This window comes from Drosophila albomicans, chromosome 2R (genome assembly GCF_009650485.2).
Source record: "Drosophila albomicans strain 15112-1751.03 chromosome 2R, ASM965048v2, whole genome shotgun sequence".
In the NCBI taxonomy this organism is placed as follows: domain Eukaryota; kingdom Metazoa; phylum Arthropoda; class Insecta; order Diptera; family Drosophilidae; genus Drosophila; species Drosophila albomicans.
The window spans coordinates 12,369,341-12,392,144 of record NC_047631.2 but is presented as its reverse complement, the minus strand read 5'-3'; the positions used below and the strand labels follow the sequence as shown (position 1 = coordinate 12,392,144).

General features: G+C 38.5%; 5 protein-coding genes across 11 annotated transcripts in view; 4 read left to right on the top strand and 1 right to left on the bottom strand.

The window, feature by feature from the left end:
• Nucleotides 1-40: 40 nt before the first annotated feature.
• LOC117575866 (biotin--protein ligase) lies at nt 41-14,568 on the bottom strand. Of its 4 annotated transcripts, none has more exons than XM_034260289.2 (12): nt 14,067-14,568; nt 13,617-13,969; nt 9,786-9,798; nt 8,642-9,549; nt 8,431-8,582; nt 7,460-7,616; nt 7,198-7,401; nt 6,957-7,142; nt 6,301-6,450; nt 6,091-6,234; nt 462-793; nt 41-403 (listed from the first exon to the last, which is right to left on the bottom strand). In XM_034260289.2, the coding sequence occupies exons 1-12, from the start codon at nt 14,206-14,208 to the stop codon at nt 226-228; spliced, it is 2,919 nt and encodes a 972-aa protein (XP_034116180.1). In that variant the 5' UTR covers nt 14,209-14,568; the 3' UTR covers nt 41-225. The 4 variants fall into 4 exon arrangements, with proteins under 4 accessions (XP_034116180.1, XP_034116181.1, XP_034116178.1 ...); XM_034260290.2 differs by having other exon boundaries at nt 43-403; nt 7,460-7,598; XM_034260287.2 differs by having other exon boundaries at nt 44-403; nt 9,642-9,798.
• LOC117576714 (kinase suppressor of Ras 2) lies at nt 1,120-4,694 on the top strand. Its single transcript, XM_052007825.1, has one exon. The coding sequence runs from the start codon at nt 1,471-1,473 to the stop codon at nt 4,675-4,677; it is 3,207 nt and encodes a 1,068-aa protein (XP_051863785.1). The 5' UTR covers nt 1,120-1,470; the 3' UTR covers nt 4,678-4,694.
• Nucleotides 7,981-11,329, top strand: LOC117575870 (putative mitogen-activated protein kinase kinase kinase 7-like). Of its 2 annotated transcripts, none has more exons than XM_034260301.2 (5): nt 7,981-8,081; nt 10,108-10,446; nt 10,508-10,684; nt 10,740-10,878; nt 10,939-11,329. In XM_034260301.2, the coding sequence occupies exons 2-5, from the start codon at nt 10,429-10,431 to the stop codon at nt 11,082-11,084; spliced, it is 480 nt and encodes a 159-aa protein (XP_034116192.2). In that variant the 5' UTR covers nt 7,981-8,081; nt 10,108-10,428; the 3' UTR covers nt 11,085-11,329. The 2 variants fall into 2 exon arrangements, with proteins under 2 accessions (XP_034116192.2, XP_051863793.1); XM_052007833.1 differs by lacking the exon at nt 7,981-8,081 and adding an exon at nt 9,800-10,050.
• On the top strand, nt 11,947-13,343 carry LOC117575869 (mitogen-activated protein kinase kinase kinase 7-like). Of its 2 annotated transcripts, XM_052007835.1 has the most exons (6): nt 11,947-12,268; nt 12,332-12,364; nt 12,428-12,640; nt 12,698-12,874; nt 12,930-13,065; nt 13,121-13,343. In XM_052007835.1, exons 1-6 carry the CDS (start codon nt 12,230-12,232, stop codon nt 13,264-13,266), a joined length of 744 nt encoding a protein of 247 aa, XP_051863795.1. In that variant the 5' UTR covers nt 11,947-12,229; the 3' UTR covers nt 13,267-13,343. The 2 variants fall into 2 exon arrangements, with proteins under 2 accessions (XP_051863795.1, XP_034116189.2); XM_034260298.2 differs by having other exon boundaries at nt 11,948-12,268; nt 12,332-12,640.
• A 924-nt stretch (nt 14,569-15,492) lies between the features above and the next one.
• Nucleotides 15,493-22,804, top strand: part of LOC127566148 (45 kDa calcium-binding protein) — a 34,886-nt gene continuing 27,574 nt past the window's right edge. For both annotated transcript variants that reach the window (XM_052007828.1, XM_052007827.1), the window contains exon 1: nt 15,493-15,627. The gene's annotated coding sequence lies outside the window, so the exon portion shown is untranslated. The remainder of the gene's footprint in view (nt 15,628-22,804) is intronic.

Below are 22,804 nucleotides of genomic sequence, written 5' to 3'. Positions count from 1 at the left end.
ATAAATTTAAATTTTAAATTCTGAATTTTCGCTCAACATTCACTTAAAGTGAAATATTTTTGTAAATAGGTTACGTTTTACATGTATATTTAGATAATTGATAATAAGTGTATCTAAATGCGCCTAAAAATACAAACTGTTATTAATTCGATTATGTTTGTTTTACATAAAAATAGAGGAGAATAAATTAGTTCGTAATATATGAATTGATTTCTTTAAATTTATCTAAGTAAATTTAGGTACTATTAATCCTTGCATCATATCAAAACTATTTCCGTCAGGTTGAACAGTCTCGATCGCTCCATTTGCTAGTCTCACTTTTAAGAACCCATAATCGTCAATTCCAACAACGGTGGCTTCTTTTTCTTGATCATTTTGAAGGCATATCTTAATGCTCTGTTGGCTTTAAAATAAAGAAATAAACATTGTAAATCTGTTTTGGTTTAGTCAATTAAATTTACCTATGCAGCCAAAGTTCATAGTACAGTTCGTAAAACGATTTGAAATTGCCGTTTTGTACATCAGCCAAAAGTCTTTCAATTTCATTGAAGACCAAGGCAATAAATTGTTCGTACTTAAGCAATGGTAATTTCACTTCAGGCATTCGCACATTATAGTCCCTTATCATATCGTTTATGCAAACCGTTGGCTTTGAATTGTTTAGATTAATGCCACAGCCAATGTTCACTATTGCTAGCGAACCCAATAAAGTGGTATTGACGACAAGTCCGCCAATCTTGTTATTGCCATTTGCAATAATATCATTTGGCCATTTTAAGGCTATATCCAGCACCTGCAAAATAGCGGTAATGTTGGTATATTTTTGAGTCGTTACTTAATGGTTAAATAGGTAAGGTCACACTATTTGATTGCATGTGATTGGCAGACAAACAATCAGCTGATTAATTATTGATATGAAGGAAAGGTATTAAATTTTGAAATTATAATAAGCAAAAAAACAAATACATTATTACAATTATTCTATTGTTGGTAATTAGTAATAAATTAAGTATAAGAAGGCAAAGTGATTAATTGGAGGGCTTGTACACTCGATAGCTGTGACATATACATATCGATAACTCCGACGATAACTTAGCAGCTCTACTACTTGGGTGTAGAGAAATTCCGTGCGTGCAGCAACAACACAACGAGCGAGCACCCGTTCTGTCTGCCCCCCCAAAAAAAATAGAAAACCAAACGAAACGAAGAACTATAAAAATTATCGCGTTTTTTTTCGGTTTAGCAAAGCGGAAGCTTGCAAGCTATTCGCATTTAAACTACAACTGTGTGTGTGTGCATATGTGTGTTTAAGCTGAAAGCAAAAAGTGCGACAGAATGTGTGGTGTCGAATGTGATGGAGGAGGAAATAACAAACGCTGATAATAAAAACGCGTCTGAAAAAATCAATCAGTTTTTCTTTTTTCTTAATGCTGCTGTAAAAGGGGCGCGCGGGCGGGCGACACAACAAAAATGAGTAGCAGCGCCGCCGCCGCCCAGCTGACTGCGTCGTCAGTCAGCAGCAGCAGCAGCAACAACAATTCAACAACGACGACGAGTGAAAGCAATCTTATCATCATACAGGATATGATTGAGCTGTCGGCCAACCATCTGGAAGGATTGCGCACGCAATGTTCGACAACAGCCACGCTCACACAACAGGAGATACGCTGCCTGGAGTCCAAGCTGGTGCGCTACTTCTCCGAGCTGCTGTTGACCAAAACACGGCTCAACGAACGTATACCCGCCAACGGTTTGCTGCCCCATCATCAGGCGACGGGCAGCAGTGAGCTGAGGCAATGGTTGCGTGTTGTGGGCTTGAGTCCCGAGTCGCTAGCGTCGTGTTTAAGTCGACTGACAACGCTGGAGGAGACCTTGCAGCTAAGCGACGAAGAACTGAAACAGCTGCTCGCCAATAATCCCAGTCATCAATTGGACGAGGAGATGCGTCGTCTAACCAAAGCGCTGCACAATCTACGCAAATGCATGGAGACTATTGAGAGTTCCCCAAGTGGGAACGTGGACCCGGAGCAATGGCATTGGGACTCTTGGGATCGACCGCATGCGGCGCCAACGCATCACATGCATCATCGCGGCAGCATTGGCAACATTGGCCTGGGCGGTGCACTGAGCACATCATCGCCGCGTGCGCATCATCGACAGCATCCGCATAGCAATCTGAAGGCAGCCAAGGTGACGCAGCAGCAGCAACAACAACAGCAACAGCAGCCACTGACTGGTTCACAGTTGACCTTAACGTTGACGCCATCGCCACCCAACTCGCCCTTTACGCCGAGCCACGCCTCCGGCACCGCCTCTGCAAGTGGCACTCCGCAGCGCACACGCAGCTCTGCCACATCAGCTGGTGCAACAGCAGCGTCAACAAATGTGGGCACGCCACCGCCTGCGAAGAAACATCAAACGCTGCTGATGCAACACACCACAAGCAGCGCCTCGGACAGCAGCAGCATCGTGGGCGGCAGCAGCAGCGGCGCAGAGCAACCGCCACGTCCGCCACGCAATCGCCTGCCCACAGATCCCAGTCCCGATAGTCACAGTTCGACCAGCTCCACGGACATCTATGTGGACTCGGTGAACAGTAGCAGCAATGTGTTGCTGGTGCCACCGTCACCGGGTGTTGCTCACGTGGGCATGGGACACACGATCAAGCATCGTTTCAGCAAATGGTTTTGCTTCATGGCCACCTGCAAGTTGTGCCAGAAACAGATGCTGAGCCATGGTCTCAGGTGCATCGATTGCAAGTACATTTGCCACAAATCCTGCGCCCCTCATGTGCCGCCATCGTGCGGTTTGCCACCGGAATATGTGCACGAGTTTCGACAGACGCAGGTGGGCGGCCGTTGGGATGCAACGCAACTGGGTGTGGCTGGCAATAGCAAGGCGTCGCCGGTGCTGAGGAAGAACACACTGGGCAAGCCACAACAGTTGCAGCAACATCAGTTGCAACAGCACGGCGACAGTAGCTCGCCCAGCTCCAGCTGCACAAGCTCCACACCTAGCAGTCCAGCACTGTTCCAGCAACAACAGCAGCAGCAGCATCAACAGTTGCTGGTGTCGACGCCAACTGGCTGCCATCCGAAGCCATTGCCAGCACTGCCAACACAGCAGCAACATCCACAACAACAACAGCAGCCGCATAGTCAATTCAACTTCCCCAACGTGACCATTACGAGCAGCAATGCGTGCAACAGCAACGCGAGCAATGCTTCACAAACGCTTATCTCCAATGAGACGACAGCGGTGGGTGTTGTTGTTGCCAGCGAATCACTGACCAATGGCAACAACAATACTAACAGCGCTCACAATGCGAACAGCAACAGCAGCAACCACAGTGGTAGCAACAGCAGCAACAGTCACAGTCACGGTCACGGCAACAGCAATAACAACAGTAACAGCAACAGCAACAGTTGCAGCAACAACAGCAGCAGCTCGAACAACGGACACATTCATTCACTAACCGGCAGTCAAGTATCCACACACTCCACAGTCTCGCAGGTGTCGAATGTGAGCAGCAGCGGCAGTGTCACCTACACGGGCAGCTTGGTCAACAGCGGCAGTTTCTTTCCACGCAAACTAAGCAATGCGGGCGTGGACAAGCGGATTCCCTTCACCAGCGAATACAGCGACACCCACAAGTCCAACGATAGCGACAAGACGGTGTCGTTGTCGGGAAGCGCTAGCACTGATTCGGATCGTACGCCAGTGCGTCTGGATTCCACCGAGGATGGCGATTCGGGACAGTGGCGACAGAATTCGATATCGCTCAAGGAATGGGACATACCATATGGGGATCTGCATTTACTCGAACGCATTGGCCAAGGGCGCTTTGGCACCGTGCATCGTGCGCTTTGGCACGGCGATGTGGCCGTCAAGCTGCTCAATGAAGACTATCTGCAGGATGAGCATATGTTAGACTCGTTTCGCAATGAGGTGACCAATTTCAAGAAGACTCGCCACGAGAATCTGGTGCTTTTTATGGGCGCCTGCATGAATCCGCCGCATCTGGCCATTGTCACGTCGCTGTGCAAGGGCAACACACTCTACACGTACATACATCAGCGACGGGAAAAGTTTGCCATGAATCGCACCCTGTTGATTGCCCAGCAGATTGCCCAGGGAATGGGCTATTTGCATGCGCGTGACATCATACATAAGGACTTGCGCACGAAGAACATCTTCATTGAGAACGGCAAGGTGATCATCACGGATTTTGGACTGTTTAGCTCGACAAAGCTGCTGTACTGTGATATGGGATTGGGTGTGCCCCAGAACTGGTTGTGCTACCTGGCGCCAGAATTGATACGCGCTCTGCAGCCGTCCAAGCCGCGTGGCGAGTGCCTGGAGTTCACCTGCTATTCGGATGTCTTCTCGTTTGGTACCGTTTGGTATGAGCTCATTTGCGGCGAGTTCACGTTCAAGGATCAGCCGGCGGAATCGGTGATTTGGCAGGTGGGACGCGGCATGAAGCAATCTCTGGCCAATCTGCAGTCGGGGCGAGATGTCAAGGATCTGCTGATGCTGTGCTGGGCATACGACAAGGAGCAGCGACCGGATTTTGCACGTCTACTCTCAATGCTTGAGCATTTGCCAAAGAAACGTTTGGCGCGCAGTCCATCGCATCCCGTCAATCTCTCGCGTTCTGCAGAGTCTGTCTTCTAAGCACACTCACACTCACACAGGCACAGTTTCTAATTAGCACAATTCCATGTTCTATGTAAATGTAAGCTGCACTTACACACACACACACACACAGAGGCAAAACTCATCATGTAAACGGTGTGCGTGCAAAATGTCAAATGTGAAGTAAGAAAGCGACGCAGAGCAAAGCTCACCCCCCATCCCCATTTCACCCCCCACTATGTATGTAGCATGTACGCAACTCGACGACTCTCAAAGCAAAGTTCAAATGTGCAAAAACGAAAACAAAGCGATTACTGTAAATATAATACGAATATATCCAAAATTCTAGCAATTTACAAATGCATTGTAAAAAAGAAATATGTATATTTAATTTTAATTTTTAAAATTACATATGTATGCAAATCAAATGTTAAATTAAACACAAAGCATAATGAAAAGACAACGTTGAAATATGTATGTTTAAAGAGAACAAAAAGAAAACTTGAGAAAATGCATAATATATACATAGACAGACGGACAGACAGACAGACAAACAGAGAAACATACATAAATGAAAAGCAAGCACTGTGGCAAATCTAAATGTAAACGTAAATCAGGTGAGCAATTTTAAAATTGTTAATTATGTGTAAGCAAAGCTCTATATATCTAAATATAAACAAATATATATATAGTATATCGTATACATATATGCATGTGTATACAGGTGTATATTAAATTGTGTATTGTAAATTATAAGTATATATTAGCAAACGAGTTGATGCAAAAAATAAACAAAACAAAAAATATATATATATATATATACTATACGAACAATTGTCAAAATAAAAACTATCACTAAACATAGCTGCTATTCCATGCAATCTTTTTTATTGGCCATCAAAATTAATGCAATTTCTGCAAATTGAAATTTGCTTTCCATATTCATAGCCTTCTACTGCTGTTTCTCCTATCAATCCAAATCCTTTTACTATCGATATACACTACTATCGCTTCGCATTCGACTACTATCGATTCAGACACTACTTCTTCTATCTACTGCTACCACTACTGAATCATAAATACAATATGACTTGAAATACTATAACACAAAAATACTCTTACACGCAACGAAATATGCATTAACTTCTTATGAAATAATTTGTTTTAAATAACACACCGGATTTCAAAATGTGTTTTACAAAACTACAACTGATATACAAACTGTGTATATCAATGTTGAAATATTTATGAGTGTTATGAAGACTACAAAAGATCTTATGATAAATGTGTAGAAACATCATTGCAAATATTCTGTTGAATTTTTTTTTAGGATAGTCACCTAAATGTTAAGTAGACCACAAAAGAACTTATGATACAGAAATGTGTAGAGCCATTATTGCAAGTGTGCTTTAAAGTTTTCTGGATACAAAATGGGATAGGTTTAGCACTTACCTTATATTGTGGATGGCTTCGTAGAGTGTTCACAATAGCGGCTCCAATAATGTGTTGTATCAAAGGCAGTCGGCTCCCCAATGGCGAATCTGTAGCAATGTGCAGTTGTGTGGAGAACATGGCGCAACCCAAAGGACTAAGCCACTAAATGCGAAAGAAAATCAAATTTATTATTACACAACTCATTTAACGAATCTTTAATATAGTTACCTGATTGTTGCTGCGACCCACGCCTGCAGTCTGCTGCAGTGGCAGCACAGCGATGCCATGCACCAACTCCAGATCGTTGATCACATACATCGAGCTGCTGACAACCGGCGCATAGATGACCAGGCGTCCAATATGCTCAGTTTTCAGGTTCTGCAGAAAGTTAACATCAATCCAGGCACGGAATCATAATTATTTTTAGTTTTTAAAAATATTAATGCAAAATTATTGAACATATTTCGAAAATTAATAGCAATTATAGTAAATGTAAATTTATATTTTTATCATTTGGAAATGGAAATTATTTACAACAATATTTTTTTTTAAATTTTTATTTAAATATAAAATACTCATGTTCGGTTAAAATATTTTTAATTTGTAAAACAAAAATTTTCTTTTTCCAATTTTTAAAATAGTTTCTAAATTTTTGTTGTGTAAACTTGTATTTTTAATACAATTGGACAAACCGATTTTATTTATTGATTATTTCAAAAATTTAAAATTTGTAATATTTGTCGAGTTTTAGTTTTGTTAAATTGAACTAAATTTTCATTTTCAATTTGTTAAGAAAAAGTTTAATGAATTCATTTTCATAAATTGATCTCTCAATAAAATATGTAAATAATAATAATATAACAAAATAATATTCCAGCACTTACATCAAAATAGTCCACTGTGGAGAAATCATCTGGACAGGAATGTATCAGTATAGGCAAGACATTGGTATTTGCCGCTGGCGCCGTATCATCCTTGCCACAGAACTTCATGGTCAGCTTGGGCGTGACGATAACGTTTTCAGTGCCGCTGCAACGTGGACGCAGCTTCTCCAACAGCTCAAATTTTGACTGCATTATGAACAATGATTAGGACTGATGGGGTAAAATATTTTTGGATATTTACCTCATGACGTCCCAAGAAATAAGCCTGTTTAAAGATGACTCCAGCAGCAGTGGGGTCTGACGATTCAGCACCTCGAACCTGGACGCCCAAATACTTGCGCAATAGATCCGTAAAGATCTCGAGACGTGTGCTCTCGTTCTGCTTGAGGATGGCGAATTTCACTTCATCAAACTCAAACTCACTGGGATTCGTCTCCAGATGAACCTGCATCAAGTTTAAGAGTTTTAAATGCAATTCTTTTGGGGAATGTTCAAGAAATTACCTGGGAGAAGACAGCTTTGCCGCCGCTATGCAGACTGTTGGCCAGCATCAGGCTGGGCGTGTTCCAGGTCTCTTCAGTGCCCAGCACTTTGACATCCAGCTTGTGCGTCTGGCCGCTGAGATCCTTTAGTTCCATGGACCTTGGACATACTAGAGCTCTAAGCGGCGTTCGTTTCGTATTTTGGTTTTGTTTTTTTGTTTGGTTTTTTATTTTTTAGTTTTGGTTTGGTTTTTGTTAGTTTTTGTTAATGGCAAATAGGATAATAATAGTAGAGGGCGCACACATACAAGCACATAGACACAGACAGCGAAGAGAGCGAGAGATAAACACAGTAGACAGCACACGAGGATAAACAGAATAATAAAATAAAGCAAGCCGGATTTAAATCAATTAAAAGAGTTACATTTAAATTTCAATAGAGAATTGAGTGCGTTGTACCGATAAAATATAGTTAAGAGTATTTTTGTGAAGAAGTACCACACATAGAAACACGATATATCAGATTGTGAATTCGATTAGAAAAACCAAAAACAAATTGAGAAAAACGCCAATTTGAGCATGAAACGTTTGAGAAACACAAAAGAGATTGGAATTAGTAAGAAAATGGTTGAGAGTACCTTAGGTAAAGTATTCGAAAAACACAATATTCAACTACATAAAAGAGTATTTACAACTGGTTTCTTCTTTCGTTTGTTCTTTATACCTATTTGAATGTAAAAACTTTGAATTGAATTTATTAGGTGCGCCTGCAAGTATGCAGCAAAAATAAAACGCATCTTGCTTAGGCGAATATAACATGCATTGGAATCAATGAAGGATCAAGTATAAAGTCGTTGTGGATTAGATAATTAGCTGTATCACACTCGGATGTTGTGGTGGGCATGTTAACTTTCATTTCAAAACAATTCCAAAACGGGGAATCGCTTCGAAATCTATGGAGAATGTCTGTGAAATACCAACACACAACTTACGGTTTACGCGAATGACTTGGACCCGCAGACTCCTCGCTGTCGGTGGAGAAGTTCTTCTTGACCGGAGAGGGTTGATAGCAAAAGATGTGATGCATCATCTTGACACGCTGCCACTTGTCGTAGGAAAACTGTACCAACTCGTGTTCTCGTACCTGCAATTAGCCAACAATTAGCAGTTACTCAATTACAATCAATGTCTAATCAAAGTCACCTCTGCTGTACGATAGTTGGGCAAGATGAAGTGCAAGATGTCCGAGCAGAGACTCAACACGCGACCGCCTTGCAGAAAGTAATCGACCAAAACCTGACCAATGCCAGGAGCTACTGAGCCGCAGACAACGAGTAAAGCTGTCTGCTCAATCCAATATTTCTGCGCCGCCTGCTGTGGCGTCAATGCATAAATCGTGTACACATCGCGCTCTAGCAGCTGGCGCAGTGTCGCAATCGCCGATTCTCGAGCACTGGCACTGTCCGAATAGACGAGCACATTGAGTGGCTTGCTTTCGCCTAGACTATCCTTATTCCGACGCAACACAGGACGTGATCGGGAGGCAGTGGCAGCAACTCCACTTGTCGGAGTAGTTGGTGGTGAATTGGGTTTGACGGCCACAAAACTTTTGCTCGGTGTTGATGTCTTTGATGGTGGCGTGGATGATGTAATTTCAACTGCTGCCTTTGGGCTATCCTGCACATCGATGGGTTGCTGACGTTGCGTCACTTTGCTGGCTGCAATCTTCTCCAGTTCACTAGGCTTATTCAAAGGACTCTGGACAGGTGAAGGCTGCTTCAACGGCGTAGTCAACGCCTTGGCTGGTGATGTCGCCTTTGTGGTTGGCTCCACCACAGCCACCGCTTTGACTGGCGTTGTTCCACTCACAAGTGGCGGTTCAACCTGACGTTGTGGCGTCAACTCCTGCTTGGGCAGACCCGTCTTGCCCTCGGTGCGATTCTTTTGCAGCTCAAACTCGGTGGCCTGATGAGCCAGCACACTGAGCGCACGCAGATCTTTCAAATGCTTCTGCCAGCTTTCGGCATTCATGTCAATCGATGTTCTCGATTGACGCTTCACATGATTGGTCAGCAGTTCAATTGGTTGCGGTTGTCCTTCACGCTGAACAGCTACAACACCGCAACAAAAACATTTAAAAAAAATAATCAATGTTAGTTCCAGTTTAACATAATTGAGACAACTAATCAGCTACGGGGCTTACACTCAATCCGCATCAGTGGCAAGTTATCATTTATGCATAAATTGTTTTGTAAAAATGTCATTATCAATAGTTTGGTGAAATGCTCAACATCCGTTTCGATGAGCACCGCCAGGTGGGAGTCAATTTTCCATGCTATTAGCTTACCGTAATCTTCCAGCTGTAAAGAGAGAAAAATGTATTCGATTAAATGGAAATCAATTTGATCATAGAGGGTTAACTTCGATGCACTCATTCGAGGCTTATCAGTCTGTAAATTCGAAAATGCCATTGCTAATTCTGATAAGAAATGCAACTATTGTACATAAAGGTAGTAGTGGATGATAACTTTTAGTCTTTTTCATTCGATCAACTGTAAACAATGCCCGTTGAAATAACCGCGCACTTCCAAGATATACAACTAAACAATTTGGTTAGAAAAATATAAAATAAAAATATAAATAATTCATCAATTGTGATATATTCACAGATTGGTAGCGGTTCCTATGGAGATGTCTACGAAGCGAAATGGCAAACTCAAGGCCGGGAAAAATGTATTGCGGTGAAGATAATTCGAAACAATAGTCAAGTATCAGAGTCCGAGAAAAAGAAATGCAAAGATGATCTCCGCAGGGAAATTCGCAATCTACAAAAGTTCTACCATACGAATATTGTACAATTATATGGAGTATCTAAGGATGGGAACAACAGAATTTGTCTACTTCTGGAGCATGCAGACTGCGGATCACTTCACTATTTTTTACATGTTACAAAAAAGAAAAAAGTCACTGTGGTTCACAAGCTAAATTGGATGGTCCAATGTGCCAGGGTAAATAATTTATTTTATTGAATTTGTATTACTGAAATAATTTGTATAACGTTCATTCCAGGCTTTGGAGTACTTGCATAAAAATAAAACATTTCATCGTGATCTCAAGCCACAAAACATGTTGCTTTACCACAATTATTGTACATTAAAGCTATGTGATTTCGGGACAGTGAAACAAATCAGAACCAACAATACAACCGGAACTGGTACTTATGGTTATATGGCTCCAGAAGTTGCAGTAAGTGCTTTATTCTAGATAAGATTATGATTCAGTACCCAATTTATTTTCAAAGGATGCAAGCAGCAAATACACCGAAATATGTGATGTTTTTAGCTATGGCATTGTTTTCTGGGAAGTAATGTCTAGGAAAAAGCCGTTTTATGATTCTGAAATTAAGGATCCAATATCCATTCAGAAAAACCTTCTCCAAGGTAAAACAAAAAATTACTTATGTGCAGTATTACTTATTACCTATTTGTTCATCGCTCTAGGTAAACGTCCCAATATACAAGATATGAAGTTAAATAAAGATTTCAATTACCTAATTAAATTAATTGAATTATGCTGGAACACTAAAGCCGATATGCGACCATCTATGCGAAGTATCGCTAATGGCTTAACCAACATTTTAATTTAGTTTTGTGTTGATTAAATCGTGTTGTGTTCTATGAATAAAGTTAAACATCTATACACTCGCGTTGCTTATCAATTCAAATGTTATCAAACTGCAATTCATTTAATGCATTGTGCTTTATAGCTTACACTTCCGTTAAACGCGGAACTAGTTTAACTAGTTAATGATTAACGATTACAGTGAAAACTCTACTAGCCTGACATTCACAATCGGGCGAATTTAGTACGGTTCAAAGATTACTTAATTTTTTTTTTTTATCTATTTCATTACAGCCCTTATTGCTTATAATAGTATTATTTTGTAGTTAAACTAATTTCAATTATAATTAAAATTAAGTTTTAATAAATTAATTTCCTATAACACCATTGTTTTCTGTATCTAATATTTTTCTATTATGGATTCATACTTTAACGACCATGTCAGCGAGAAAAAACTATCCGTTACGAATTTTCTTTAAAAGTGCGAGGACATAGTTTGGTTATTCATTGAAATAACAAGAACAATTTGTAATTTGATTACTGATTATCTATTTCTGTTTCAATTAAACATATTTCATTGTACAACGGCTTACGTTTCAGAGAAACGTGAACCCGACACAATTACGTTTTAGCAATCCCGCCATTATCACTTTAAATTTTCATTGTGAATGACAAAGTTTTTATTGTCGGACTTAAAATTATCGGAACAACTTGGGATAGAAATTGTTGATGCCAGATGATGGCAGGTGTGACCACTCAAACCAGCTGACAGTGTGGTCGCGATCGATTTTTATCGATAGTGACAAAGTTAGTATTTGTGGGTGTGACCTTGTCACTGATCTAGCTTTTTCCCTCGTGTTGGTCACTCTGGCAGAGGGACTGCTTGTTTTATATGTTCTACATTCTTTGTGAGCTCATAAGTGTACACTGGACGCTCACAATGGCCAATGTAAAAACCCATAAGAAAAACAGACGGTTCGAAATGTAAAAAAACTGAGTGCAGTGGAAAAAGGCTATTGTTCAATAAAAGTAAAAGTGCGTAAAAATTGAATTCTAAATTATAAGTGACAGAATCGAAATAGCACACAGACCACTTATTTTGAAAAGATAAGAGAGGGAAACACTGAATGAATCAATAATAAACCAAGTTGCACTCATTCGAATACAATTATGGAGATAAGCTATGATGAAATAACTGATATGAAGCTGGTAAGAGTAAATAGGCATTGCAAATAAATTAATTACTTAATGTTATTCGATTTTACACAATAGATTGATGGTGGTAACTATGGTGATGTGTACAAGGCAAGTTGGAAACCTGAAAAAAAAGAAATTGCTGTGAAAAAAATAAAAATCCTTTCAGAGAAGGAGAAGGAAGATTTCCCAAGAGAAATAGAAAATCTGAAAAAATTGGAACATACAAATATTGTCAAATTATACGGCGTCTCTAAAGATCCTGAAAATAAAATATGCATAGTTTTGGAGTATGCAGAATGTGGATCGCTGTATAAGTATTTGCATATTACTCAAAACCACATTCCCAATGACCTTAAGATAGAGTGGATGCTTCAATGCGCCGAGGTGAGTTTTTTTTTTACCTTCATGCAAGCGATTACTTTAGTTTCGTACTCTTTATAGGGAATGGAGTATTTGCATAGTAAAAAAACATTCCATAGGGATCTTAAGACAAAAAACCTGTTGCTTTTCGACCAATATCGTACATTGAAAATATGTGACTTTGGCACAGTGAAAGAAATCACAACAACTAATACAAATAACACTGGAACAGCTGGTTATATGGCACCTGAAGTTGGCGTAAGTTTTCAATATATGATCAAAATTATTATTCAGTTGATATATATTATTCCAGGAAGGGAAGATATATACGCAAATGTGCGATGTTTATAGCTTTGGTATAGTTTTCTGGGAAGTACTGGCAAGAAAGAAGCCCTTTTACCATCATAAGAGCATAGTTGGCGTGGCCCTGATCAATAAGGTTTGCAAAGGTAATCAAAATTTAAAAATATATACATATTCTGTATTAATAGTATATTCCCGCAGGTGAACGTCCGGAGATGAGCGATATAGAGAACAACTTAAAACCAATAATTAAAATGTGCTGGCAACAAGAGCCTGAGGATCGTCTGACTATGAAGAGAGTGATTTATCTTATACAAAATTACAAAAAAAACAGGTTATATCAGTAAAAGTTGAGACAACTTCTATCTTTCTAATCATTTTTTGTTAGCTATAGGTATTAAAAAAAAACTTATTGTTATATAAATACATATCAATTTCTGGATTGTATTTTTGAAAAGAGTGCAATATGTCGAATTAGAGGGAGTAAAATAAAAGCTCCTCACAAATAATTTTAATTGCCACTGAATCTATCTACCCTTTAAGTCGAAATAAACTGGTAAACACACGCGGAAGCGCTGATAAGTCGCTACTTAGACAAAACCTGTGCTGACCCGACTGAACCCAAATTATTTCATTCCACGAATTCAACAGAAATCACGCCAAAGTTGGCAAACCCAAAAAACATTGATCGACTTACCCGAACCGCTTTGGTGTTTGTAGTTTGTGGACTGCCGGCATCCCGCTGCACTTCGATCTGCGATTCAACGAGGAGATGCAAATGCTGCGACTTATCGGGCGATAGTGTGATGCGGGGCAACGGCTGTTGCTGCTGTTGAGCCTCTGTAGGCGTGGTAGTTGGCGTTGCGGTGTCCGAGGCGTGGGCAAAGGGCAGCAGACTGGGCGCGTTGGGGAAGCTAATCCATGGCGTAATTTGCACCGCTTGCAAGGGACGCAGACAGCAACCGCGTTGGTTGCCATGCAACCACAATATATCCGTGACCTTGGCCGCATTACGATTACCGCATAGTTCCGAGCTGGCAAATGTTGGATCTGCACACATACACAAAGTATTATTTGTTGCTTCAATAAAATGTACATTTATGTACATATGTGTGTATGTATTTACATATGTGTTCTTCCTACTCACCGAAGCCATCGTCGTTGCCAGTTTGAAGCGTGTAGAACGCAATGCTCGATGATTGCGCCAACTGCTCTGCAATTTTGTTGCATGCTCTTTGGATTCGCCAGGACTGCACCAAAGTGGCGCTCACGTAATATAGTGTCAACATATTTGCAACTTAAAAACAACAATAAGCGGCAACACGGCAGTTTTAATTTGCTATTATTGTTGTTGTGGCCATTACACACACACGCACATGAGAGACGAGATATGCACACTGAAAATACGCACGACAAGTTCTCGGGCACTATATAAAATCAATTTGCCGTGTCGTAATTTTTGTGTGTTGTGCAAAATTGAATTTGCATTTATCACTGCTGGAGCGCTTGCTTCCTTGCCAACCAACCAACAACTGTTTGACACACTTTTCTCATTTCGCTATGTCATGACATTTATTGTTGATTACTTTTACACGCACATTCGACGAGACGACGCGACGCTTCGCTTTGCTCCCCGTGTAAAAGCTTATCAACTGTAGAAGAGGGTGTTTTGATAAGAATGCAAGTCATTCACAGTGATACGTAATAAAAAACAGCTGTTAGGTTAGCGTTGGCCAAGAGCTTACACACCACTTTGTTTACAACATTGTTGTTGCTTGTAGAGCATACGGAAACTCAGCCGGCGAGCTTTTAAAAAATTGAGATGTTTTTAAAATTACTTTTGGGGTATTATATTAACGAATATATTTAAATTTTCTAGCAACTGCTGCTTGTAATTTGCAAAAAATATTCGATACTTGTATGTTCTCCATCAAAAAAATTGCCATTCACAGCGAAAGTTATCATAATAATGGCGGGTGCTCAAAAGCACATTATCAATATAATTAATAAAATAAAAACATTTTCAAAATCTTTGTATTGGATTACAATTAAAAAAATAATTCAAATATTTTATGAAGATTACAATAATTATGCTGTGTGCTTTTTTAAGCATAAAGGTAAAAATACCAAAAAATACTAGCAGCTATCGTCATGCTATCGATTCAGTTTGAGCATCTACAGCTCTCAAAAGCTAAACTGTACACTAACGTTTTCAAATCTAATAAATTTTGAATGTTGCCTTTGATGAGTAAATATGTTTTCAATTAAACGCTTAAGCTTAGGGATTTCATTTTGGTAGCTTAGCTGTAGTAGTGTTTATTTGTAATCAGTTATTAGCTCAGCCATGGGAATTTATTGAAATATTCGTTTGCAACAATAGAAAACAAGTTTTGCTAAGCTTAAGCAACCAGCAATTCATATTGCCTCTCTCTTTCTCTCTTACACTCATTAGGCACGGTTGATGTCTCGTTTCGAATGCCGTCATTCGGCCCATTTCGGCTTGCCTCAACTTCGGCTTGAATTGGCCAAAACACTGTGGCCAAATCGCAGAGCAGTTAGTACGTCAACGTCGCAGCTGCATGTAAGACGTGTTGTCGACGGTCGCGCTGTGAGTCGGGCAAGTCAGTGAAGCAAAAAACACGTTAAAATTTCGTCATCGTTTTCCCCGTTCAACGCGCGCGTAAAAAAGCAAAACAAACCAAAATAAAGTGAGTGCAATATGCGGACAGTAACAATGTTGTTGTTGCTGTTATTCTTTTTACTGCGCTAGTAAATATATTGTGTTGTAGTTGTTGTTGCCGTTGCTGTGGTAATTCATTCTTATTTGTGTGTGTGTGCATGGGTGTTAATGTTGCTGTTGCTGTTGTTTTTCTGTGTTGGCCACAAAATGCGCGCATTGGGCCATAATAAACATAACAAATTAATTGCAACGAACATGTAATTGCAATTACCAAGATTGAACCACAAAATATACGATTATTGTGCATGAAATGTTTGCGGCAATTGGCCAGAAATCATGTGTATTGATTTTCGCCATTATATATTAATGCTTCACACACAACAACAAAAAAGCACACACCAAAAAAACGCTACAAAAATTGTAACGAAATTGTGTCCGTGCCTTGGTCCGTTGCTCGCACATGAACTACACACACACACATGGAGACACGTACACTCACACTAATGCGCACATAGTCATGCTAACAAGCAGGCGCCAACACGCACACACTACCAGTCACATACACACACACACACACACACACTAATACAAACGCCAGACGTCGTCCTCTTTGGCTGTAACTGACAGCTGCCAAGTGCCAGAGCTTGTCGTCAACAAGTCTATCAAAAGTACGTTTGTCATTTCTGTTGCAATCCAGTCGCCATTCCCCCTCCCACTGACCCGCCACCCTTTCGACAAATCAACCAACTAATACTGTGTGTGTGTCTGTGAATTTCCTTTGTGTCTGCCAATATTTAGTTTGTTTTAAACTAGCCAGTTTTTACGACTAAATATATGTATGTATAAATGTACGTTTGTAACTATGTGAGCTATATTATATTGGCCCCGATCTCTCAGCCAAGCTCTGCTCTAAGTGCTTTCGCTCTTTCATTTGCATTTGTTTGTTCTGCAAATACTCGAATCATCGCGAAAATCCATTTCATAAGTTAATAACAAAAGCAATAAAATTGAAAAGAAAATTAATTTTCGGCCCATCGAAAATTTAATACCCTCAATACCTTTCTAATAAAATTTACTATTTAAAATGAACCACTCATTATATGAGTTAACTTTTAACTTATATTAAAAGATATAATATTGTCAGCAATTTTGTTAAATGCGTCCGATATATTGTTCAAGATGTTTATAAATGTTATTTTCGATATATATATATTTTTCTTAAATTGGAATCTAATCGAATCAAATTGAATCGAATCGAAAATGGAATTCGAGCTTGGATTTGTGTATTATTATTTGTATTATTTATATATAATATTTAAAATAAACAATTTAGTAATGTTGAAATAAAATAAAGTAGAGATACCTAATAAATTAGAACTTTTTAGAACTTTTAATTACTTTGAAAATAAAGTGATTCTAGTTCGTGTGCTTTTATTGCACAAAGTTCGTATACCCCAAAGATAGGCAACGATTAAGTCGAGCACTCCCTTTTATCGTCCTTTTACTCGCAATGACGCATTCAATTGTATTCATTCATTGTATTCGCGATGACGTTGACGATAATTAAATGACGGCAACTTCAGTTCGTATTTTTGATTCGGGGGTACGCGATATTAGAAAAAAAGCCTAGACGCATTACATAATAAATTCTGACTAGACGAACAGAAGCGTAATCGAATTTAGATTACATTTCTTGTTTATTGTGAGTAAAGTAAATATAATAAGAAATTAATAAAAATGTCTTTATTAGCTTTGAATAGAAATTAAATTGATTGCTTTGTTTTCCTTTATATTGTGAACTTTGAATATGCCTTGAACTTAAATTGAAGCTTAAGCCCCGAGCCAATGAAATAATGTGGTCAAGCAGTACACAAGATTTAATATTTTGATTGAAATACCCTGTAACTTAAAATGCAAAAAAAAAAAAAAAAAAAAAAAAACAGTTTATCTGGTTTAATATTTATTTCTATTTTGAAAATAATGGAATTCAAAATGAAAATGTTGCCTCAAGTCTCAAATGTCTAAAATGTGTTTTAGTTCATTGAATTTGCTCATTGATTGACAGGGTGTCTCAAAGTCGAACACGCTCGAGGCTACTATGCAGTTTTGATTATTTATTGTTGCTCTAGGGAGCAATGGATACAGTATTGTTTTGTTATGTAGAATCATTTGTTTCTGCTTGGAAAAACACTCGAAACACTCACGTATTTGTTTATTCGTAGATTTATAGTTATTTATGAATCAGTGAGAGTGAGAGTGAGAGAGAGAGAATTGTAAGAGTGTATTGTATGTCGGGTTATGTTTTGCCAAAAGTTCTACAAATGCCTCATAAAATACCCGGCTGACTTCTGCAGGCGTCGCTGCTGTTGCTTTATTCAAATTGAGTTGTTGCTTATTCATGCATTTTGTTGCACTGCTGCATGCTCCATTGTTAGACACAAAACACACACATCTGTGTACACACATATGTGTGTGTGTGTGTGTGTGTGTGCTGTTGTAGTTACAGTCATTCATTCATGAAGGTCTGGCAATGTTGTTCCATGCACAACACGAGGCTTGACTTGCCCCACAGTCGGCCTGACATTTCCATGGTGTGTCTGTCAGAGCTCAAGTATCTGTTACGTTTAAATGCCGGTCCACACACACACGGTCCACACACACACACACACACAAACAGACATATACATGCATAAACAAGCACACACACTCATACTATATTGTATGCTCGCCCCAAGTGTGCACTTTCACTTTTTATGCCGTTGCGAATAAACAAAAACTGGCAAAACGACAATCGTGATCAGGTTTAAGTTTTTAAGTCTCAGTTTCAGTTTCAGTTCTGGTGATGGACGCGTGTCAGGTGTACACAATATGCAACCAATTGTTTTAAAATACGAAAATACTTATTTACAAAATAGAAAAACTTCATAACATTTACAAAAGTATGACGCATATATATTTCAAAAAAGGAATTGTACCAAACAACCTGTCGACCTATAAAGCGAAAATCAAGTTGCAATTTAATACTTGTAATTTAAACGTAAACAACGCATGAATTGCATAACAAATAAAACTGGGTTTATGTTGGTATTGATTTAAATTATTAATTTATTTAATTTGTGTTTATTAAAAGTCTTTTTTTAAATGAAGTAAATTTGTTTATTGATATCTTTAAAACTCGAATTTCATATTTGACATTGTCAAATGTAAATTATAGACCAAATTAAATTGGTTTATATATTTTGTGAAGGTTTCATATTCAACAAATTAATATTTTTTATTAAAGCCTGTATAAAATTGGACAATTGTCATTTAAATAATATAATACTAAGAAAGTAAACTACAGTTGAGTGTACTGTTTCAATAAAAGCAAAAAATATAGTATTATTCTTAAAATATGCCAAATAAATATACAGAACATACCGAAGGTTAAATATCATGATACTAGAGTATATAAAATACCAAATGAATTTATTGAATCCTGTACAGGATCAAGCATGTGTTATTTTACCATTAAAATTTGTAGAAACAAAAAACATTTTTGATTTTCTAATCTGACATTTAAACATAAATTAAATGGCAAATAACATTGTTTTGTTTAATTTAAAAAACTTCAATTTAAACTTGTAATTTATTTGGTTAAATGTTCACTTTTCTTATGCCAATATTTAGTTATAAAACTCGATAACTTGGCTTCTGTGTCTGGTCAAAGAAACACGACACGAAGCCAGCTCTAGTTGCAGTTCCGTATTGAGTTTCATGTTCGGCATTTTGCTGGGCTCTAAATCATGCATTCAATTGCCATGATTGCCACCGAGAGACACATCGAGAGAGATGGAGAGAGAAAGAGAACGAGCTGGAGCAAAGAAAGAGAGGGGAGTTTTAACCAATCATGTGCATTTTTTAGTCTTTTGTGCAATCGCCATCAACATTTGGGCAAGTAACATAATCATAGTGTAAACTGCGGCATGTTGTACAATATGTTTGCAATGGTTGCCTAGCAAGGGGAGAGGATGAAAGCAGAGTGGAAAGCAGCTGCTGCGGGTTAAATTATAATTGCAACGTCAACGTGCAACATGAATGAAAGGTTTTATGTTTAGGGGTAGATGCAAATGCATTTCTAATTGCCAGTTGATGTTGGCCACAAAAACATTTCGATCAATATTAATCATACGCCTAATTGTACAATCATTTGACCAGCATGTTGCGCATACGCCGCATATGCCGCAATTGTTCAACGTTCATTTGGCACGATAATTCATATATATGTAAATGGAAAAATGTCATTATTTATATTTTTAGTTGGCAATTTGTTTACCTGTTATTATATTGACAATGAACAGGCATCAAGATAATAAAACGGCAGTTTAATAAAAAGAAAATTAAGCTGTGATACAAAATATAAATAAATAAATTGTTGTTGTTTATTTATGCATTTAAATCATACCGAAATAACGATCAAATATTCCAACTATTAATGCTGAATTTTTAATTCACTCCGCCTCAAATTTGTATTACATTTCGCTAAAGTGTCAGAATGATTGATTTGTGTGTATGGAAAATCGAGACTACAACTTGCTTTGGGCCTGTTAAGATGTTAGATTTTGGGGGCTACAACTTTAGCTGCTGCAATACATCAATGTCAGAATTTAACTGCGAACTGCTATATGAAGGAAATTGTGTAGAGTGTTTATTCCATAAATAAATCAAATGGTAAATATTTAATATGTAATCAATAAAACCGGGAATGGATTCCTCGCACATCTTAGTTTCACTTTGGAGAGCACATTAAATTATATTCTTGGTGCGAAATCTGTAAATCTATTTTTGTAGTCTTGCAGATAAACTGCATGTTGAATTTTAAGCTGTAGATTTGAAACTCCCCCTTAGAAAAGTCTCTAAGGTGAATCAATATTAATACCGTAGTGCTTACATTTCAATTTCTAGTAATTTTATTTTTATTTTTATGTTCATTTTCATCTTGTGGTCGTGCAACGTGCAAATAGTTGCCCCTAAACGTTGCCATCAACATGCCTCACATTCGCTACCCTTTTTTATTCTTTCACTCGCAGTTTTTCCCCCTCGTGCAGCTGCAGTGTGAAATGTGTCGACTGCACAACGTACACAATATTCAACGTGTAAATGATATAAAAAATGGCAGCACTACAACCAGAAGGGGCTGCCACGTTGCCATGACAGGCAGCAGCAGCAGCAACAGCAACAGCAGCAGCAACAGCGGTGGCGTCAACGGCAACAGCAACTACAATAAAGCGGGGTGACAAGTGCAAATGTCTAACCTGCAGCATTGCTTGCACTCAGCTGCATTTCCATGGCACCTCAGCTGGTGTGTATTAATACCCAGCACTTGAGCTTCACACAGAGGGGTATGATGTGTGGTGTAGTGTGGGGTGGCCATGCATATTGTTGTTCGGGGGGTGTCATTAGTTGATGTAGCGAAGGGTTCTAATTTGCGTGAGGTTTCAAAGTTTGAATACCCTTTGCGACACTTGCAACAGAGGGGGAGATTGTTGTTTGGCGAATGAAAATAAAAATGAAATCTAATTTGACATTTTTTGTCGTTTTTTAATAACAACAAATGTGTGATGATTTTTTCTCTTTTCTTTTATTGAAATTTGTCTTTTTAAACAATAAGTATAGTTAATATTAAATGAACAGAATTGGCACTTTTCCAATGAACCGTGCTTTTATATAAACGTCTTTTCAGTTGGTTGGATTTATCTATCGGGGAGAGTTATGGAGTCTATCAATGTATTTCTTACTAAATTTCTTAACTTTTTCTTTTATGGTTGGAATATTCAGATCTTTGTGTATATTTGCATTAGATACGTAAAAAGGAGCATTGACAATTTGTCGCAAAGTTTTTGACTGGTAACGCTAAACTATCTCAACATTTGAATTGATAGCAGTCCTCCAGAGCTGTATAGCGTAGGTCAAAAAAATCCTCAATATTCAAATTTTAATATTTTCGAAATTGATAGCACAAGTTACAATATGTGTGATCCATTTTAAAATAAAAGAAAGAAAATAGTTGTAACAAAAAATAACGATTTTTTTATATTATATAACTTTCTCTAAAATCGTAACATAAATAAACACAAAAAAGTTGGAAGTTCGAAATCAAATTAATATTAAAATGTAAATTAGTCTAACTTGGTGTATTTCTAATTTATTTAACGATTCTTCAAATTTATAGACGTTTACATAATATTCTTTAACTTTTGTTTACAATACAAATACCGAATATATACATACTTAGTTTAAAGCTATAGTCGATATATTTTTTGGTTGTCTTGATTATGCTTATGATTGCTGCCCTCTAAATTATTGCAAATTGGTGTTCGTATACTTAATATTTTATAGCTTTTTTATCCACACTGTTTACAGGGTATTTAAATATAGTTCAGCCGTCGAGTGATCTCCATCCTTTGTTTATATGCACGCGAATGTGCGTGGGTGTAGGTGAAAGCGTGTATGTAGGTGTTTGTATACTTGAAGTGCACGCAAAGTTTTGTTGTGCATTTGCCATGCTTCTATTTTAAGGACCAACTCGTGTGGTCCTATCCGCAGCATGCGTACAACTTGGCCATGGCTGTGTGGCAGCGTGTGTTTGTGTGTGAGCTTGTCATTCTCATACCCTCGCTGCAATGCTGCCTGCCACATGCCACCTGCTGCTGCTGCTGCTTGCATGGTAATTGTGCTGTAGCTTCTGATATGTTGCACGTTGCGTATACGTCATGTGAGCGCCGTTAGACAAACAAGCGTTGTTTTTTTTAAATGCCCTTACGCTGTTGATTCTAGGCAGCACTGTTGACTGCCTGCTGCATTCTTCAGTCTATTACGTCTCTATCTCTATCACTCACTCGCATTCTCTCTCTCTCTCTCTTTTTCATTCACTCATCATCTGCGTGGTATTTGCATTGCGCTTTTTCAGCATTTTCATTCTATATGCACAAACAACAAACAAATCAACTTATTTGCCAGCATTTTTTGGTTGCAGCTCATTCTCAGCTTGTGCTCTATTTATAAAGAGAGCGAGAGTGATAGCGAGAGCGAGAGCGAGAGGTATACAGTTATTGCCCCTGTTGTTATTGCTGTTGTTGTTGCTGGTCGTGTTGTAGCTTGTTTGCTTTGAGCTGAACTGATTGAGTGCAGTTTGCACACATCAGGCTCATGGCCTCCCATAGAGT

What these genes read in the sequence shown, in the direction of transcription:
- LOC117575869 (XM_034260298.2), top strand. Translation starts at nt 12,230, where the DNA reads ATGGAGATAAGCTATGATGAAATAACTGATATGAAGCTG. An exon ending in GGATGCTTCAATGCGCCGAG is followed by an intron (nt 12,641 to 12,697) that starts GTGAGTTTTTTT and finishes TACTCTTTATAG; the next exon opens with GGAATGGAGTATTTGCATAG. An exon ending in ATATGGCACCTGAAGTTGGC is followed by an intron (nt 12,875 to 12,929) that starts GTAAGTTTTCAA and finishes ATATTATTCCAG; the next exon opens with GAAGGGAAGATATATACGCA.
- LOC117575870 (XM_052007833.1), top strand. Translation starts at nt 10,000, where the DNA reads ATGCCCGTTGAAATAACCGCGCACTTCCAAGATATACAACTAAACAAT. An exon ending in GGATGGTCCAATGTGCCAGG is followed by an intron (nt 10,447 to 10,507) that starts GTAAATAATTTA and finishes CGTTCATTCCAG; the next exon opens with GCTTTGGAGTACTTGCATAA. An exon ending in TCAGAAAAACCTTCTCCAAG is followed by an intron (nt 10,879 to 10,938) that starts GTAAAACAAAAA and finishes TCATCGCTCTAG; the next exon opens with GTAAACGTCCCAATATACAA.
- LOC117575866 (XM_034260287.2), bottom strand. Translation starts at nt 14,208, where the DNA reads ATGTTGACACTATATTACGTGAGCGCCACTTTGGTGCAGTCCTGGCGA. An exon ending in TGGCAACGACGATGGCTTCG is followed by an intron (nt 13,970 to 14,066) that starts GTGAGTAGGAAG and finishes GTATGTGTGCAG; the next exon opens with ATCCAACATTTGCCAGCTCG. An exon ending in TGGGTCGCAGCAACAATCAG is followed by an intron (nt 6,235 to 6,300) that starts GTAACTATATTA and finishes TTTCGCATTTAG; the next exon opens with TGGCTTAGTCCTTTGGGTTG.
- LOC117576714 (XM_052007825.1), top strand. Translation starts at nt 1,471, where the DNA reads ATGAGTAGCAGCGCCGCCGCCGCCCAGCTGACTGCGTCGTCAGTCAGC.